This window comes from Pectinophora gossypiella, chromosome 16 (assembly GCF_024362695.1).
Source record: "Pectinophora gossypiella chromosome 16, ilPecGoss1.1, whole genome shotgun sequence".
NCBI lineage: Eukaryota > Metazoa > Arthropoda > Insecta > Lepidoptera > Gelechiidae > Pectinophora > Pectinophora gossypiella.
In genome coordinates, this window is record NC_065419.1 from 8153274 (window position 1) to 8173608 (window position 20335).

At 39.3% G+C, this 20335-nt stretch overlaps 1 protein-coding gene across 3 annotated transcripts in view; it reads left to right on the top strand.

Moving 5' to 3' along the window:
- LOC126373625 (uncharacterized) overlaps positions 1–20335 on the top strand; it is a 148259-nt gene that overhangs the window by 81629 nt on the left and 46295 nt on the right. For 2 of the 3 annotated variants that reach the window (XM_050019826.1, XM_050019825.1), the window contains exon 2: positions 6388–6789. The exons of the other annotated variant lie outside the window; for it this stretch is intronic. In XM_050019826.1, the coding sequence (XP_049875783.1) occupies positions 6493–6789 (297 nt within the window). In that variant the 5' untranslated portion in view covers positions 6388–6492. The remainder of the gene's footprint in view (positions 1–6387; positions 6790–20335) is intronic. 3 annotated transcript variants of the gene reach the window in all.

The following is a 20335-nucleotide window of genomic DNA, read 5'->3' on the forward strand; positions in this document are numbered from 1 at the left end:
TAGTTAGTGTACAATCATCCAATTAAATTCACATCATCGCATTATCGAACAGACGAAATGCATTATTAGTAGACTTTCTCTACTTTGCAACAAGTTGTGGCGTCGTTTGAATTTTTGACTGAGTACTTGTAGTAGCCAACCAACGCTTCATTGCGCGATGAAGGTACTACGTGTAGCAACATGCAACCCACGTGGTTGTGCTGGATTGTATCATGTGCCATTTGTATCTAGTGCTTCTGAACATTACCCTGAACTCAGTAGTAGAATGTAAGTAGGTAGATTGTTTATATTTACGATAGGATACTTACCTTTGCGTTGAATACTTAGAAGCACAAGTAGTAAAGTACTAACTAGTATTACTAGTTTTTTATTATCGTTCAGCTTTACTGGTAGACCGTAAATGAAATTACTACTACGAGTACAAAAAAGGATTATTCAATTGGTGACAAAATCAGCAACATCGAAAGGTCACGTCGAGGTGAAACCCAATCCGGCAAAACAATGCACTCCACTGTTAGCAAACTGTTTGAAAACTTTTTGCTTCATAGATGTCATTCAAGAGTCACTGAGTCTTAAGTTTTTACTTTACAATACGCCATTGACCCAGTGCGATTTCTCTAATTAACGCTGAGGTTGCATTCATTACCATCATTCGCTAAAAATATTAGACGTGCCAATCTAATTACTACTCTTAATTAAGACACGGTTGATTTGACTAAGCTGGCTGCACTAAAAAAATAATTTGAATCTATTACATTTGCTTTAATATCGCTTCATATATCAGTAATTGTTCTCCTTTTATTGCAGTACTCTTAATCACAATAAACTTGTTCGATTTCTTCGGAACGCAATTACAGGATATAAATGTCGTTTCATGGTGCATTATTTTTGAATTCTCGAAGGGAGTAGAGCGGCGTGGGCAGATAAACGCCACTGTTCCTTAATTGAAAGCAGCCTAATTGGTTTTAAATGGTCACATCGATTTGGAGGCGGTGAATCAGAAGCCACCGGTGGCAACTTGTCAGCTACGACGGCGAGGAACGTATTATTGTAAAGTCATTTATTCATTGCCCCATTCATTCATGCCGTAATTCGCACGTAATGAGCAAATAGCGTAGCTTGTTGCTTTCAACTATAGCAATTCACTTGTACTTACTTATGTCTGATATTTTACTGTTTTAACGTTTTCTTTAATAAGCACTCGCAGAAACATTTCGTTTTGGAGCCTTGACCGTATCAATGTAATCACCTTTCTTTTACCGCTAATTTAATAATTTATCAGCGTTAATGGTAATTTAAAGCAGAATAAATTTGGCCGTGTTTGAGGTAAAAATGGGCGGAGTTTTAATGGTGTAAGATAAGGCAATTGCTCGGTAATTATCAAATTTGAAGCGCCTCTTGCTGGTTTATCTTAGAACAAATATTGTTAACCTCGTTTTATCATTTACGACATACGATGTTTCATAACTGAGTCCCCTAGTAGTTAGAACAGTACGTGTGAACAGAAACGCTAAACATTCGTGTTATCGACTTTTAAGAAACAGTTCGACGGCAATATTTATGGTGTTTGGGGTGCTACAAACGGATTAACATCTCCTGACAGAGTTGCCTGCATTAGAATGCAGTTAAAAGTGGACACAAAGAATTTTTATTGCTCTCCAAAAGGGAACATAAAATTTTATTCTTTTAGAGAAGAAAGACATGATAGTTAACTGCCACTGAGGTACAAACACATTCCTCGAAAAAGTTTTAATTAATGTTCTCTACAATTTACACGTTCTGACTTAAATAAATGGTGCATGGTTCATTTAAAATCTGTTGAACGCAATAAATCTCCCTATTTTTATTTTACTGTGCGATGATGGAGTTTAAGAATCATGGGCTTCAAACAGCTGCTGGAACCACTTTGAAGATAGGAAAGTCAAATATAAACATAGTTTATGCGCCCTATAGAAAATGTCATAGTGATACCTATAATAGCAAAACAAGTGACCAGGAGAAAGCGTTCTCCGATATAGTCAAAGAGAACACTGCCTTTATCGATAAATGGACTAGGTACGCCTTGACCCACCAGCTGAACAAACAAGAGGTCGCCGGCACAATCCATAATTGAAGCCACCAAATTAGTCTCGTCCAATGATTTGTCCGAAATAAGAGAACGGTATAACTTATCTATCACAGAGTCTGATCGCCTTAATGATGTAGTGATATAGTATGTTTACTTGGACTGTATTGGAAATACGTCTTTTATTTATCGATTTATCAAACCCTTCATAGAAAAATGTACTGCAACTAATCTCAAATGGTTAAGTGCAGCTAGATAGCGACCGGGTTATTGCGCTCGCAGCGCGGCAACAGTTAGAAACATTTAAATAACTCTGTCACGGCGCTAATGTATAAATGTACGTGCACCAAGTAACGGGCTCTCGCCCTTCATAACTTGCTGTGAAGCACTCCGCCGAGCCTCCATCGACGCCTGTCAAACACTCCGTAAACGACGCGCACAATTTGTTTACATAACTGAAGTGCCGTAACATAAACATGCTTCAGAAACGTATCCGACCAACGTATTTGGTTTATGAAGACAACTCGACTAATACGCTGTCTAAGCGGCGAATAAATCGAGACGCACTACGGAAGCCAGCACTGTGTAGAAGGCAATAAAATAAATTGCTTATAATCCTAAATCTTCGAAGATAACTCGGATACACGCTGCGCAGTTGTATAAGTTGCATGTAGGCGTGTTAATACTTATTGTGAGTAGTATATTATATTTATCTGGAATATTTTAATACAAAGTAAGCTTAAGTAAATGGAGAGGGCTTAGCTTTCACTCACGTTTCGTCATTAGAGTAAACGATGCCGGGCTCGGTGGTTTTTAATTCAAAAGACACCATTTCTGCTTAAACGACAGTAAAATGGCCAAAAACATCTATGTCTGAATTGGAATTGACGTTGGACTGTTACACTTCCATCGATTGCTTGTTGATTATTGACAGACATTAATAATAAGAGAAGAAATGATCATCATCACACTAAGCTGACTTACTAAAAAAAGTTACGAAATTCTTAAGTTAATTGGATAAGCTACCAATATGTTTATTGGTATACAAGTAGAATCGGAAAAGTGGTGGTAGAATTCCAGTTTATCAAGACTGACTTCCCGATTAGAACGTTGCGATGGAGAGACGCGCACAGCGGCGCGGCGGGTCACCGACGCGGTGGCGCAGGCGCATGGTGGGCTGAAGCGTGACGTCTGCCACCCGATAGCCCATCTCACGAACGAGCCGACCCACTTACACCCAAGGTCACCGCCTGACCTCCTAATCTTTGTTACATTTCCCTACACAAGATGCACTCTTGCGTAACAGTAACATTATCCCAAAAACTTCCAGCCGACGAAAATGTATTTAGACCGGCCCAGCAAGGATTCAAATCCACAAAAGAAATACGACATGCATTTCTTTTAACGACGCACTATAAAAGGAATGGGAAAGGATTTATTATTCCGAAAGCGCCATCGATCATACCACAACACTTCCAATTGGCCTGTATCGAGTTGAAATTTGTTTTTATTGCCGCGCTTCGCATTGTGTTCAGATAATTCGTACAAGAATTAACCGGGATGACTGATGGTCGCAGAAATGTTATACAATCATCGTAACAATCTGCGCTACGGAATTTTATGTCATTAGTCAATATTGGTGGTCTACGTTCTTGTCCTGTCGTGGTGTCTGTTGCTACCGGCATTGTTTTATTATTTTTGTGAGATAAATGGTAAGACATATTTAATTCGTTGTTGTCGTAAGTGGCATGTGTAAGTATATAATAGCGGCGCGGTCGTGCACCGGTTGTGGGCTGCGACAGATCCGCAGATAGGGCGGCAATCAGAGCGTGCGCGCGCCGTATCACGGGCTTTCTGATACACAACACAACACACTTTCTAATCTGCGCCTTTGTCACTGAGCTCGCTTATTGGCTAACTGTCGTTATACCACACTTTCGCCAATTGTTTTCACGCTACATTAGATTTCTTCACGGTATTCTTCGCTATAAATATTCGACACGTTATTTTTGACGGTTGCATCACGAGCGATGCATCTCCATCACACTTTTATTTTTCGTCGCGCTCAGGAATTTCGTGACTCGTTGAAACGTTACTCGCTCCAGATATTAAGTTTAATCTAAACTGCGGTTAGTCAGACCGCCGTTCAGATATTATATTGCAGTTTATCCGGACGCTCCCAACGTTGAATACGATACTTGCTATCTCCTTGGAACTAGTGAAATAGGAGAGCGGGCTGACAAGAAGCTTAGCCGCAACGCTTTCTTGATAAGGTGATGTGGATGCGTGTATTTGAGACGTGAGCGGGGGTGCGAGTGGGGCGCGGGGCGCAGGACCGGTCCGCGTACCGGTTTGCGTCGACGTCGCGGCTTAGGACTAACCGTTTTATTAGCTGAGCCATGCTCCACAAACGCTGGCCCCCGCCCGGGCGCCGCGCCGGCAGCCGCGGCCGGCAGCCCTGCGGCGCCGCGCCCACAAACGACACCTTATTCATGGACCCGTCGCCGTCCGTCTCCTGCTCCCGCGCACACACGCTGGATTTCACACATCATTATTTTGCTCAATAATCTGTTCTCAAGTGACTCGTTACGCAATCACATCATTATTTTGCAAATAATTGGTTAAACAACAAGTACTTTTTATAAATATTTGTATATTGGGTTCAATAACTGCGACTAATGTTATTTGACCACATTGCTCTTAAAACAATACCGACATATCTTAAAAGTAAGTTTTTTCTTACACCATGACCTGCTTCTCTTGCACACTATTGTACGCCATTCACAATCGTCATAAAAGAAGTAAACAATACTCTTGACACAGGTGCAAAAGTGAAAATGTCTGTAACCACATTTCGTTTACGACTTTGTAGAGTGAAACCGCGTGAATTTCCGAAAGACCAGAAGGGAGATTTTTATAAGACCACCCATAATTAAGAAGGAATACATCTAACAGCACCTTAAATCTAGTTTATTACAAAATATTTACTGATTAATGAAATTATAGTTTTACGAGCCCTTTTACTCCGTGTGCCTTGCAAGTAGGTCTACATTTTATCGTTAATAGTTGCGGTATTAACCCAGATTACTACAGCGACATTCAGTCATGCTTAACGTCCTCTCAACGTCTATGCTTACATACACGTTTTATTAGTGTTGATAATGTTTTCAATTTTAAAACCAGATTTATCTGTGACGGTCGGAGTTATAGAACATGTACGCACTGTGTTACAAAACTGGTGCATTGTGTTGAGTACATACGACCATAATATGACATGGTGTTGTGTGTACTACTCCGGGCGAATGTGGGGCGACGCGTGGAGATAGTGACTGAAGTGTCACGCATAGCCTTTGTCAAGCAATAAATCTAACATCGATAACCATCTTAAAAACGTAAACATTAACGCGAAAGATAAATCATAGTGTCAAATGCAAATTCAAAGTGTCAGCTGCAGAAAACGCAGCCATTATTTGACAATGGACAGATTTAGATGTGAGCGATAGGTCCCTCGGCACGCTCCAGCGCGGAGGTGTTTATTCTCTCACCTTGAAAATCATTCAAGCAAACACGTGTGCCCAGAATTGGACCGGGTGCTCCTAATGAACGTTAGCAGTCCAAAATTCTCAGCGAACTGTAACTGCTGTAATACATATACCTAACGCATGTATTCTTACGCCCACCAGAAAGTCGAAGCCAAAACACATGTCACGTGAATGTATTTCGGCGACAATTGTTCAATAAATCGTAAGATTTTTCTGTTTTTACTACCTATCAGTTATTGGCCTTGCACGTTTCTATTTCCGTCTTGTCGTGGCAAGGTGCCAGTTGCCACCGCAGTGTTTTGGTTGATCGTCGGTCGACAGCGACACCGGCATACTTTCCATCTCTCGGACTCGACACCAACCAGATTCTCTTAATTACAATATTATCGCGGCAACTGGGTTAACGAACCTAATACAATTATTTCCATCTAACGTGCGAATAAGAACATTTGGTTTCTTTCGCCACCCATTGTTTGTAATGCACTAATGAATTTATTATTTGTACATGTTTAAACTGCTACGGGCTCATGCAAATGTGGACGCGTTTTGCCATTTCCGTCGGTCACGGTGTGCACACTGTGTGAATGATCCTAACAAAGCGATTCGGCGTGTGCTTGTGATCGGTTCAGTGACAATAACAGAGCGGATCGGTCAACGATCTGAATTATAAACGTTCATGAATCTACGATCGGGTTTAATATTTAGGATATTACAAGGCCATCGAGAGTCGCCCCCGCTGACGTCATAGTGCGGTGGTGATAGCATAACGTTTGGTTGTAGGCATTCGGCGTTACGGGACGGACCGAGCGCAATATGGGTGTAGTTGAAGGGAGAAGTGCGCGCAAGTCCTTGGAGTACCACAGCGGATAACGAAGGATAAGAGCGATGTTCGAGTCGCTGGTGTCGCGACTGACGTCACCGCCGGTGTCACGGCGACGCCACACGGTGCACGCGTCGCGGGAGGTGTGCAGCGAGCCCGAGGAAGATGCCGCGCCCGTGCAGCGCCGCTCGCGCACCGCTAAGCAGCTGCTGGACAAGCGGCGCAAGGCGCGCCTCTCCTGTGCCGACCTCACCGCCGCCACCAATGCTGAGCCCGAGCGCACCTCGCGCATGGACGCGTTCAAAGCTTTCCTGCCCCTGCGACAGTCTAAGTCTCTCGGGCGTCTCGACGGTCTCAAAGAGGTGAGTTGATAAGTTCTTGAATTATGCGAACAATATTAAATATGTATCGTAAAAGATACGCATTTATTGTTATGGTTTGGTTTTAACAACTAATTGAACGTTATAAATGTGAATTGTTGCGACCATGCAAGTGCCTAGTCACGTAACAATTTTACGAACCTTGACAAAACTGTTTGTTAGACAATATAATGAACTTACCTACTCACCATAAAACTAAGATGAGGTTTTGAACTAAAGCACTTCGCTTGCAACATGTCGACGGGAACGCCACGCGCTGCGGCGACGGCCTTCGACGCTCCCATGCGCGCGCGCCGGCCTCGCGCACCTGTTGCGACCCCTCCCCCGCCCCACGCCGCGCCGCTGACCCACGACTCTCACAACTTGCACAACTCATAACACCTTAAATGCTCGTAAATACCAATGCTTCACTGGCCGCGGACTAACTCGTAACTTCTCAGAGAAGTAAAAGAATCCATCAAGTTTTTACGGACCTGACATAGTCATTGCTTTTGATGGAAGCCACGATGTTGGGTCCGTCAAGTTGCGAAACTTTAAACATTTGAGGGCGTTCCTATGAACTATGACATCACATCGAGCTGGATAAGACAATGCAAACAATACAAGGGAATCGACATTTGAGGCATGACTCGTCGAATCTCTGACATGAATCATAATCATGCAACACGAAATTTCAAGGTGCATGGTTTCAAGTGTAATATAATAACGCTTACTTAGATAACATTGCAGATACCTGTTTCTTAAATATTTTATACTTGTAATTGGTTAATTTTTAAATTACATTAATGAACATAAGTAATATTGATTTTTTAGAAGGTAATCGTGTTTTGGTATGCAATGTCATTACTAAGATTACCATCAAGTAATAGATGCAGGTAGAATAACTTATTAAAACTTCTCTTGGGCCGAAGCGAGTCAATTTTATTCAACTCTTTTAAAATGTATTCGGAAACGGATACGTTTTGCAATTTTAGGTCTTCATTTCCTAATACAGGTTTTGAGGTCTGTGCTTCGCAGCCCACAGACTAGCCAAATTGAGGACGGCACTCACCTTTGACAGTTCATATTTATGCAGCTTTTACACCGGAATAGATTTTTGTTATAAAGATTTATGTTCCTTCAAGAATAGCTCTTTACTGTTGGGACCTTGTCCAATAAGTATTCTAAATGTAGTTTCGACTCACACTCGATGTATTTGCGGACTTTATGATATCTACTGTAAACCAAAATATTGGCCAGTCTCAGAAGCACGAGCTTCGTAAGTCTGATTCTATTTTCTCAACGTTTTTGATCTTAATATAAACTCTTCGCACGCCCAAAGTTATCAGAGGTATATTTATAGTTTAAATGTACTGGATGTTATTGTAATTCACGGCGGTGCTCATATTTGTATTTTGTATATCAGTTCTTCGAAACGATAAAAAGATCGGGTATGTATTGAAGGTCATATCTTAATAAACAGCTCTTCGCGTTCTCAGCATTCATAATTACGTTGTCAATCAAGTCTGGGAACTGTCGGAGGCTGAGAATGACTCGTTGGCGAGGACAGCCTGTCAGCAGTCAAGTGGTGCACACCGTTACAACACACACGTCGCGAATCTCCCAATAGATAGAGCAGGAATGTGATATAGCCAGGTAGCGCAGGTACCCGCGCTCGCTTTGAGCAGGTAACGCGGCCGCCTCTGCCGGTTTATAGGACTGCGCTTTGCTGCGTAGATATTTAAAATGTATTTACTATTTTAAAAGCGAACTTGAATTATCATTTCAATTTAAATATTTTATTTGTTGTCTTAACTTCATAATTCATTTGGTATGTTTTTATTTATAGATTTTAATGTATATAAATAATAACAAAATAATTTAATGTACTTTCTGGAAAGGTTACTCCTGTAGAATGTGGCATTTATCCCTTGGGCCGGGCAGGTACGCACACACCCGCAGACTGCTGTGTTGCAGGTCGGGCTGTCGGGTTGTGTGCGTGTTTGCCTGTGTGATTTACAGACAAATGCCATGTCTACGTGCGCATCTGTTCTCTTTGTCAGCGCATCTCTATCACGTTAACGCCTTTTGTCTGTTGTTCCAAATGGAACATCTGCGCCTTTTAAAAAGCTCTTATTAAATTTGTGTTCCCGGATCAGGGCAGGTAGGTAATTACAGAGCACTGTGCGGCCGCCACCCTGGATGCTTTGTTTGTGTTGTGATGGATATCAACCTCGTTTTAAATTATATCGTACTCGTACTGTTATGATGCTCAAAGCCCTTAATTTTTCCCTTTTATTTCAGCACTATGATTATAAATTAAACAATTATTTATTTTTAATGCCATAAAATGAAATGACTGCGACATCAACACTGCGTATGTAACTTATATGCTAAAGCTCGCACCGCACCGGCTCGCTATTAGGGAGGTCGAGATTGCATTTCATTCGTGGAACTTGCTTACGATTCACTTTATGATAAACAGGAAATACCTAGCTGCTTAATAATTAAAGGCACGCATGTTTATATTGTACGTTCGTAAAGCAAAACAAGATACGTTTCATGCAAGTACATCAGGTAGTTCAACTTTTTTTCGGCAAGCCGGAAAAATATACATCAAAATTCATACACGAAATTGTACATTTGAGATGGCAAAAAAATGTATAAGACTGACGTTGAGTTTATTTTTTTGCATGTTTTTATGCGTAATCAGATTCCTGGTAACGACCCGCGGACGATTGACGAGTGACGGAGGCACTCGCAGGTAACGGGACGGTCTCGTCACCGAGCTATCGAGCGAGCATGAGATCAATTAAGAGATTGTGCGCTGATAGGCACCTAGATTGCCGCAAGCCGCGGTATCGAGGGACATTCACTTGCCATAGTTGCTTGCCTGCCATACATGGTATAAGTTTGTCAACACTGCTCTACAAAGACGCACACGACTGCGCAGAATCGTGTACTAGCACTATTTTATGAATGAAAAATTATCCTCTTGTCGATCAAGTACCGTATTCCATTACGCTTGCTTGAGTGAGCTAATATTTTAAGTAATATTTCAACCCATCCACTGCAATGATCTACTCCATAAACCCGGATAACCATCGTCCGAGCTTTGTTGTCAGATGTATTATTATTCAAAGAATTGTTGTTTGTAACAATTACAAAATACGTTTTTTGTTGCCAATCACACTCCGTTGGAAACTTGTTCTAACGATTGCTATTCATTAAGCGGATTTGGTCCAAGTTCAATTTGAAACAAAAACTAGTTGTCGATATTGTCTGTAGATAAATTAATAACTTGTGTCCTACTTACTTGTCAGTGTACTTACGTACCCATGTTCATTAATAAGCCGATTCAAAAGATATTAAGGTTGTTCTTAAGAAATGATGTCATGGTATCTACCTAAATATGATTATGTATAATTACCAAATTTGTGGTTGGGCTGCGTCATTTAGGGTCGGGCACACAAAACATATCATTCGAAGAATTGCCTCATCCGAATAAGCATGTTTTGTTTTGTTTCTTGCTATAACCATCGTTATGTTCTTGTTTCTTAACATTCCGTGCCAATATTACATTATGACAATGATGTATCTGACTCGTGTGTGGAACACTCCCTCTGCCATTTGCTGCTTTAATATTCACCATTGTATTAAAATATGTGATTAATTTGTATATTCCTCTCGTTTCTCACCTCACAATGAGACGTTTGTTTTTATTTTTCAATTATTTCGATGAATAATGATCGATCCATTTACAAAACAGCAGATTCTTTGCAATCGTAATGAGACGAACCTTTGGGATTGGATTATATTATTTCCAATTATGTTCTCGCTTTTCATAGGTATTCATTTAACTTAACCCATATGTTAAATATTTATTACCATGTAGCCAACTAATACAGACTTAAGAAACCTGATACAACATACTGCGTTACTACTTTTCCATTTTTACGGTAAAATAGACTGGCCATAAAAACATTTGATGAGTTTATTCTTGATATTTTTACTGGCCGTAAATGCTTCTGTTTGGCAGTCGGATCTTTCACATAGTAAAACTCACTTTGAACGATGCCTTACAAACAATGTTGCTTATTTGCGTTTGTGTTATAGATATAGAAAGAAAATAATATATGGGTACATTGGCTAATAACCCTGCTTTTTACGTTCCAAAAATGTATTTAAATATACGACCCGATTTGCAAAATCCTACCCAAACAGTTATGCAGATTCATTGGAGTCTGTGTGTCACTAAACGGGAATACTCATAATAATAACATTATTAATCACTGAAGATTTTTTATCAATTTCCTCCTTGATTGACGAAGGATTGATGTAGAGCCACCGTGTAGTGTACTGACAGTTTAAGGACGAGATATCTGTGACGCGACACCCGTCCTCCTTGGCAGTCTGAGGAATTCGCACTCCGCACTCTGGATGGGCGCCATTGTTATCGATATCGATATATGGTACTTTAACGTCTTTAAAAATATTTGTAAATTAACTTGTTATGACCAAATATGCTAGGTATGTAGTACAAATGTGCCAACTTCTCTTCATCGACAGTAACACGTCTGTTGTAGACAGCTGGATTATCTTTTTCAAAAATGCGTCTTCGACTTTTTGTAGTAAGTAGATTGTTTTTACCGCTATCTTTAACGAAGGTGTGATAAATCATATCATTTAACCTTTTTTCTGTGAATGTAGCAATTTTTTTTTTTTTTTTTTTTATTTATTTATTTAATAAATTAAATTGGTAATTAGAGTCACCTTCTTATGCAATAGCATAATGTCAGCGATTTCAAACTTAGTCATCAAGTCAAGTGACCAATATTCGAAATCACTTATCGAGTTTCTCTTGAGGACCTGTTTCCTTATTTATTACCTCACTTTAGTCTGGTAAATTATTTTCAATAAATATTAATCGATTGCATTAATACAACTTCTCGGATTTTATATAGGTTAGGTTACCATACTACGTATAACCAGCCTTCCAATTTGCACCATCATCTACTTTGGTTACAACTTCATTTAGTATTCAGATATTTTGCATTTTTTGTTCTTCTTTTTATGGCATATAATATACCCTTTGGATTATCTTTAAATTATCTTAATATCATCAAACTGATTAGACGTTACATCGACTTTATCGATGTAGCCAATGGCAGCTCTACCCCACACCCCGTGCGCCGCGCCCCGCGCACGCGCGATGTGCATACCGAGGTTATTACACCCGGCACCCGCAATCCATCTCGAAGGCAGTGCGCCCGCGCATGTTCGCGTTACGCACCGTATTGTAAGTCGCGCACACAATAACCACATACAAATGACCTAAAATACAAATACTGTTACGTATGTGGCAGAGACAACCACACAAATTTTAGTTACGTCTTGTATGTTCGACCTGAAGTTTCCTTGACTATCCTATTATTTAGAAAATTTAAAATATTCTGACATTGAAACTTTCTGTAATGACACAAGCTAATAAAAGTAGGTTGCCCTTAATTGGTATTTTTTTTCCGACTATAAACTTGAGTACCCAGAGTACCTCCTTGTGGTACTTAGCAAGCGGCTCAACACATGGGTGTTATGTAAGCGACGTGTTCTAAGACGTGACTGTACCGCCCAATTAGTAGCACAGCTATTATGTACGTGGGTGTGTAATGATTCCCTGCACATGTTTTAAGAAACCTTTATTAAAAAGGATGAATCATGAAATTGTGACTTTTAGTTAGATATTATTATACTATAAGCGACTACAATCTTAATTTTGAGATCTATTACCATTTTTTTTACAATCTCTTTACAAAACTCAGATAATGCAACTAAGTGCGGAATTTCCCAACCGACCACTTAAGCGATCGATGACAACTTTCGCGGTAATGCGTAATATTTTAACAAAAGTATTAACATCACGTTTCAATATGGCACCTTTGCGCAAAAGATCGAGCCGACCATTTTCGCGACCCAAAATTGCTCACATCAACGTTCAATTGGGCGGTTCATTGTAATTAAATAATAACCGTTGAAATAATGGATCTGCTGTAACTGGCAGGTTGGCGCTGAAGTGAATGGATGACGCAACAATGCACAACCGCTCACAAGTGCTGCCTGCCCCGGCTACGACAGCACAGGTGTGCACAATCGCTCATTTTATCGATATATATTTTCATTCATATGTATATTCACAGCAGAAGCAAAAACGAATTTATTCGACTTTATCGTTACGATTCTAGAACACGGATTTTTCCAGACTCATCAAACGGAATCTTAAAATAAAACGAAGACAATTGTCACTTCTGCTTTTATTGAATAGAATAGATAGACAAAAGAGTTGTAGATGACGACAAATGATTTCAAGAGTTCCACGCTCAGCTTTCAACTAGCCGTAACGGTAGAACGATATCATCAGTGGCAACAATAAAAACTGTCAGTGCGATCAGATAACATCGACGCGACGGTTCATACTGTCGTCCTGCTCGGTGATTCGCTAGAGACAGCTTCTAATTCTGTATGTACCATTTGCATGCTCATTACATTGTCGTTCTATAGAACCACTACACCACCTATCCTATTTGAGTCAGATAGACAAGTTTACCACCTATCTATCTGACTCAAACAGTATTCCCCCAGACAAGTTTTTTAAGCTTTCCAATAGCACAGTACCAACCTGCATCGAGTTGCGAGAAATGGCTTCCCTTATAAAGCTTAGTTTCCATAATTGCACAACGTTTTTTAAAGTTCCATAGCTGACGCGGCCTCGTTGGAATAGTCTCAGATTTTCATTGGTTGCATAAGCAAGTTGTCTGTTTACGTGACATGACAGCCATATTACGTTTTCGGAGGATTTCCAATTTGGTCAAATCAATAAATATAGGGTTGAACATAATTGCGTATCGCAATTGAGTTTATGAAGTGTTAGAACTTTGATAACACGCACTTACAAATAGTTGTGTTACGACATGATTCATATTGCCACATTTATTTTTACACTTAAATTACTATATAATAATGTTAACATGGCTTGCCTATTATACCCACCAATATGTCTTAAACATCCTCAAAGTTGCAAAATTCACTTTAAAGTCCCATTCACGTCTTTAGAACAATTGCAAAATAGTAGAGCCGTCAATTTGATGTTGCCTTGAGAACACGTGCCAATAACGATTAGCTGCGACGACCCCTCTAATCACAACACCTCAAGTGCCCCGTGTAGCCAGTAGGTATCACAACATGTGCTTAAGTTGGCAGCCCTACACGTGACGTAGGTGGCCACGTGCGCCGGCGCAGAGCTCGGAAGTAGCCGTGTGCAGTGCCGTAACGGAGTCGTGTGAGGCCTCTGACAGATTAATAGGATAGCCCTTAGAACTAGATTAGTTTTTCAACGGCAGTTATTGAAATATTTCTGTTTGCAAATTAAACCCATTTCTACAAGAAGAACCACAAAGATTTAACAAATGAGCTCTAAATTTAAAAGTTCCTTTCAAATATCTCAGATTAATTAAAATCACTTACCCCGGCCTCTTAAATAAAGTACCTGTAATAAGTTTTACTAACACAACAAGCCGTGAATGAAGCTGCTCCTATGGCCCTTATTTGAAGGCCCTTAAGCACTACCAGTTTTACCAACAACTTCGCCGCTGGCTATGTAAACAGGGACACCCACACCGCTACCTACCCTGTTGCGTCACAGTCTACTTCGCACAGCTTTCGTCAACTTTCTATATGTTACATTCGGCTGAGTGCATTATGTCATATCGTCAACAGTAATTCATAATGAATGTCTTTCTATTATCTTAAGTCACAATGGACCCGTAACAGTGAATGGCCAAAACCTCCGTAATGTAGGTAGTACTTATCCAACAACCTAGAGATAAAAAGAGTGGTAAGGAATGCACTTATTTTCCATAAAATGTCTTTAGGTACAAATATAAAGTGTGACCTATTCTTTATATAAACTTGGCTTCTTCTTTTCATCGAATCTATGTGATTTTGTTTGCTGAATACGCAAGACCGAAAATCATTTTTATTGATATCTTTACGATGAATTTAAAATGTTCCTATCTTCTCCACTCGTCTACATTGTGTTACGTGGTAAATTAAAAACAATATCTATTAATTACAGAAAAACAATGCTATCTATCTATTGATAGTTGCTATGTATTTCAATAACAACTGTACATCCATCACGTAGCGTAATTCTCGTAACAAGAGCGCATTACGGGATATTGCAGCGGGCGGGTAAACTATGACTACGAGTAGCAGATTGTTCACGCAACGCCCGCGATGATTGGTTCCCACGGGTTGCGTACGCGCACCAAACGGTCAGGTCAGGTCGCACACCTCATAGATCCAGATACTAATAAATTACGTAAACTCATATTTATTTATAGACCCTAAAAGTAGGTAAGTAGTAAAGTTTGTAGTAGATTTTCTTTCCGTGTGTCGAAGTGAAACACTGCCATCAATTTTAACGCGGATGAACGACGGGTTTTGAAATATGACCGATTTACAAGTGCTACAACTAATTAAGTTATCTTTACAAGCGTTGTCATTAAACTACAATTTCTAGAGAAACGTACCTATTTGGCCAAAACACTTCTAATTTTCAAGAATTAAGTTTGCATATTGTTTTATTTTTTTAAATGCAGTCTTTTCTCCTGTGTCCTTGCCTGTTCACATTAGTACAATTGCGTCGTTTAGCCAAACGCTTAGTCATTTTGCAGAATGAAAGATTTTCTTGGCCACGGTAAAATTATAATTTTAGTCCGAACATTGGGCATTATAAATAGAACAAGAGGCGCAGCACAATTTTGGATTTTTGACAAGTTTGACTCACTCTGCAGCTGTGTGATGTAATTGATGAGTCTCGGCGGTGGAACACCCGATATGCCAACTTTATTCATCTTTAGTCCGTCCTGTAGTATTTACAGAGGATAGAGTGCCAAATTAAACTGATTCATAAAATGTTTTTCATAGGCAAATAAACTAACTGAGCGAACAGGAGTTCGCTCTGTATAAAAGAACGACCAATTCAGTAATATTAGTGATTATATTTCAGTAATGATAACATTTTACAATAACTTCAATAAGAAAAGATCTGTCAAAGTACGTAAGCTAGTGTATGGCGATCATTAGCGTAGTGATGTATCAGTCGAGATTAGGCTGATCGATTCTTTTCTATCTAACAGTAAGAACAGAACTGATCGTTTACAAACAACTTTTATCAGTATGCATAGATGCCTACTAATTATACTCGTAAATTTTATAAGACATAATCACGGTGAGATACGGTAAAACTGTTCCATTGAGCGTAAGTGCTAACCAAAGATAATATAAGTGCTAACTAAGGATGAGTAATGAAGGATCGATAAATGGCCACCGGGTTGACGTCTGTAATGTCAAATTTGGGTAAAATCTACGGAATTTAGACAGATTTTAACTAGCTTTTTGATATCTGTATGCTTTTGACATTTGTATGGTATTTTCGACGACGCTGTCCCCGTCTCATAGCCGTTATAGTCTTTTACTGTTCTGGGGGTTTAAAAAGGCCACTTCAAAGCAATTCATCTAAAAAGCTATTTGCTATATATAGCGCACTTACATTTATATTTTTAGATGACATGCTCGATGTGGCCTTTTTAACCCCCTTGATGTCATCATCTCCCTAGCATTATCCCGTTTATCACAGGGTCTACTTACCTAACCTGAAGATTTGACAGGTTCGGTTTTTTCAGAAGCGACTGCCTGTCTGACCTTCCAACCCGCGAAGGGAAAACTAGCCCAATACAGCACATCAGTACTCTACAACATAAGTAACAGTATAAATATAACTTTATATTTCTCAGGCGTGTAAAGGCTGTAATGACCGCCTTAACCGATGATAGCATATGTTTAGTGTTTGACAACAGTTATCAGCCGATGAGACAATAGCGAGCAACATTGTATAGGATCACACGGTATAACAGACAACGTCTGTCGGCAAAACATAAACATGTGAGCGCATGTCTGATGCGGAAAACGGTGTTCCCGTGGCGCCGACGCCTCCCGTTCCCGTGATGAGCAACTGACAGCCAACCGTCACACTCTTACCTATTATAATGCAAGTCAGCTTCTTGATATCACACCCTTTGAAATTTTACCATTCTAAAAGGACTAGTCAATATAAATAATCAACTATAAATTCATCACGCACAAAAGGATATTGTTATCCCAACAAAAACATTTTCGATGACGAGATTATGTCAAAAAGTACGAAAAAAGTAAGAAAGCAATATTGCAATTTGACATTTGCGCATATAAAAATAAGTGCGCAATGCAAACAAATGTGGAAATTTTAGCCCCCCAGATTTCATTTAGAACCAAACTTCTAGCTCTTCACGCCCTAACTGCACAGACACTAAGTTCACAACTCTACACGTTAGGAAAATATGGGGCTTGTTTCGTTACTACAAGAACTATGTAAGTTGTAACAGAATGCCAATGAACAGTCACCAATTTGTTACCATCACTTTACGCTCATGGGATGGCAGCAAAACGGCCAGATATGGTTGTTTTTTTCTAGCCGTTTCAGACGACTTTCTCGTTTATTGCCGTTGCATGGCCCTATAGGTACTTCTTAACCCACAAATCTTTCTTCCTATCACTAAACACTCATGGTTTACAGAGTTTTTCCCTATTTTTCCGCAAAAGCGTGAGAGTTTCAAGTCACTTTCTAATGATTGGCTCGTTAGAGTTCTGTCGCCTTATTAGTGTTGAAGCAATTACGTAGTGAAAGTGTTTCCGAAGCTTATCGCACGCGCATCTCGACGTACGCTTTATTATTCCATCAGAAAACACTTACTTAATATTTCTATTACTGTGAGTTTGTATATTCGTTTAATTTGTCGGCTCTTTACAGTGCAGATTAAGGATTTCTAATAGATATATGCACGAGTACATAACGATATAATACGTGTGAAATTATTTAACAGTTTAAGAATCTGTTATGATTGGAGATTCAAGTTTGGATCATAGATAATTAATTCTTCTTCTTCTATCGTGTGGGTTGTCAGGTGAATTACCAACCTCATCAACTCTGGTATCAGGGTTATTATTGAGCCGCCAAAGGCCCCTGACATGACTCGTGTAACGACTACACACTTACATCAGTAAGTAGTAACCGGGACCAACGACTTAACGTGCCTTCCGAAGCACGGATCATCTTACTTTTTGGACAATCAGGTGATCAGCCTGTAATGTCCTAACCAAACTAGGGATCACAAAGTTATTTTTGTGATATGTCCCCACCGGGATTCGAACCCGGGACCTCCGGATCGTGAGCCCAACGCTCAACCACTGGACCACGGAGGTCGTTATAGATAGATAATTAATATCACGTGGTTTTTGGGATCTGTTTGGCCGGTTAGTGGCAATAGGCTCGGCCCACCTCGCCCCCTAGTACATACATACTTGGCGAGGAGTGGGTATACTGTACCCCTCTACCAGGATATAGTCGTGATGCTATAATATGTTATGTTATTAATCTATTTTAATAAAATGTTTACGACACGTTTTTAAAATCGAAATCAACGAACAATCTACAATAAATATCAGGTGGTTATAACTAACAGTAAGTATACAAAGACTTATCATCATAAAACTTGATAAATAATTTAATAAACACAAACACAAAACGCTTAATCGCAACGGATATTACTCGTCATAATCTGAGCCACGGTAGATTGTAAACCATTACAGCATGGCATTGCCATAATAAAGCATTAATAGAATAGCATGCCGAAGCAAACTGCGTAATCCTAACAGTATAGCGAAGTTAATTCGAATTACTTAGCCCATCTCTGTAATCCCCGCTAACCCTGGTGATTGCGCAGGAGTGGATTGGAGGGAGTGGGCGGGGCGCGCCCGCTTCCGCGCCAACGGGACCCCGCATTCCTTTAATATAGTAATATCTCCTAAGTATAGCCTTTGTAATAGGTTTCTTTTAAGTTTTCTACGAGGACTTGTCGGTATTTCCTTCAAGGGCCTTTTAGGTATGTAATTCTTAGTACTTAACTGAGAAATCTGATCCGGAAGGTGTAAAATTACATAAAACATAATAATAAACTTTATCATGTACATAAAAGAGTAACAAACTTTATCTAGGTTTTAGACCACTCAGTGTAAAAATCTTTAATAAACATCTCTATTAGACCATGGCCTTTTATAATTAAGTATATATAAAAAAAGTGAACTTCACTAGGTAAGTCATATTTGAATGTGTTTATTGAATAATTAGATGTATGCGTTTGGCGTTTGACATGTGTACTTTATTTGTTGAATAGTGTTATTAATTAATGGTATACTTCTGAAGTACAAACTGTAACAATAGCGGAATATTGCATTGAGACAAACCTGCAAGGTTTAGCAATGCGATTCAATTGTATCCTTATGTAAAATGTTTTCAACAATAAATAAATAAAAAAAAAAAAAAAAAAAAAAAGATAATATAATATTTAAAACGCAAAAACTATTTTCGACGACTAATCTTCAGATAGAAGAAGTAACGATAATAATTATTAATGAAGGTTATTGCCACAAATTGGGTAGTAGGTATCCCAGGTCAAAGATAAATGAATTATGAAATTCTGATTAAGTACTACTTTAATAAAGACAGATCTAAAGGTGACAAAAACGTTTTCTTTTTCTATTTAACTTATTTATGAATTAACATAAAAAACATATAATAATAAGTGCGACATTTTGTCACGTTTTTCTATGACGTCACAGGTTGATTTTTCATACAAATTCCATAGTAATTTCGTATTTTGACGTTTAATAAAAAGTATGTGATTTGACTAGTTGGAAACTACCCTATTCTTCAAATATTACTTTATATTTCTTATACTTTATTGCATATCTAATATGTGTAATATATACGAATTTATGTAATAGCGATAAGAACAGTTAAATGAAAAATACATGTCTAATTGAAATATAAATATAACGTACTCGTTTCATGTTACTATGTATTTCCTGCTAAGTATATATGAAGAGGAGCCTGCAACTTGAGACTATTTCTAAGTCATGTTATACTGCGGAAATTATTATTAAAATGTGTCAAGAACGTGTCAGACACAATGTTATATTATGTTACTCGTATGCTCGACATTGAATTACATGCCTCGCTTTAGGTACAGGGAACATCTCTCAAGCGCCTTTTCGAAAAATTGTGTTCGGATGTGTCATAACATACATAACATAAACAGCCCATATACGCTCCACTGCGGGACACAGGCCTCCCCTCAATCAACCGAAAAGGTTATGGAGCATACTCCACCACGCTTCTCCACTGCGGGTTGGTGGAGGTGATTTTTACGGCCTTCCGAAGCACGGAATCATCTTACTTTCCGGACAAGCAAGTGACTCAAGCCTTCAATGTCCTTAGCAAACAAAGGACAGGCTCATAAAGTGATTTCGACAATGTCCCCATCGGGAATCGAACTCGGGCTTTCGTATCGTGAGCTAACGCTCTAACACCTAAACCACTTTACTTCAAGCCTTCAAT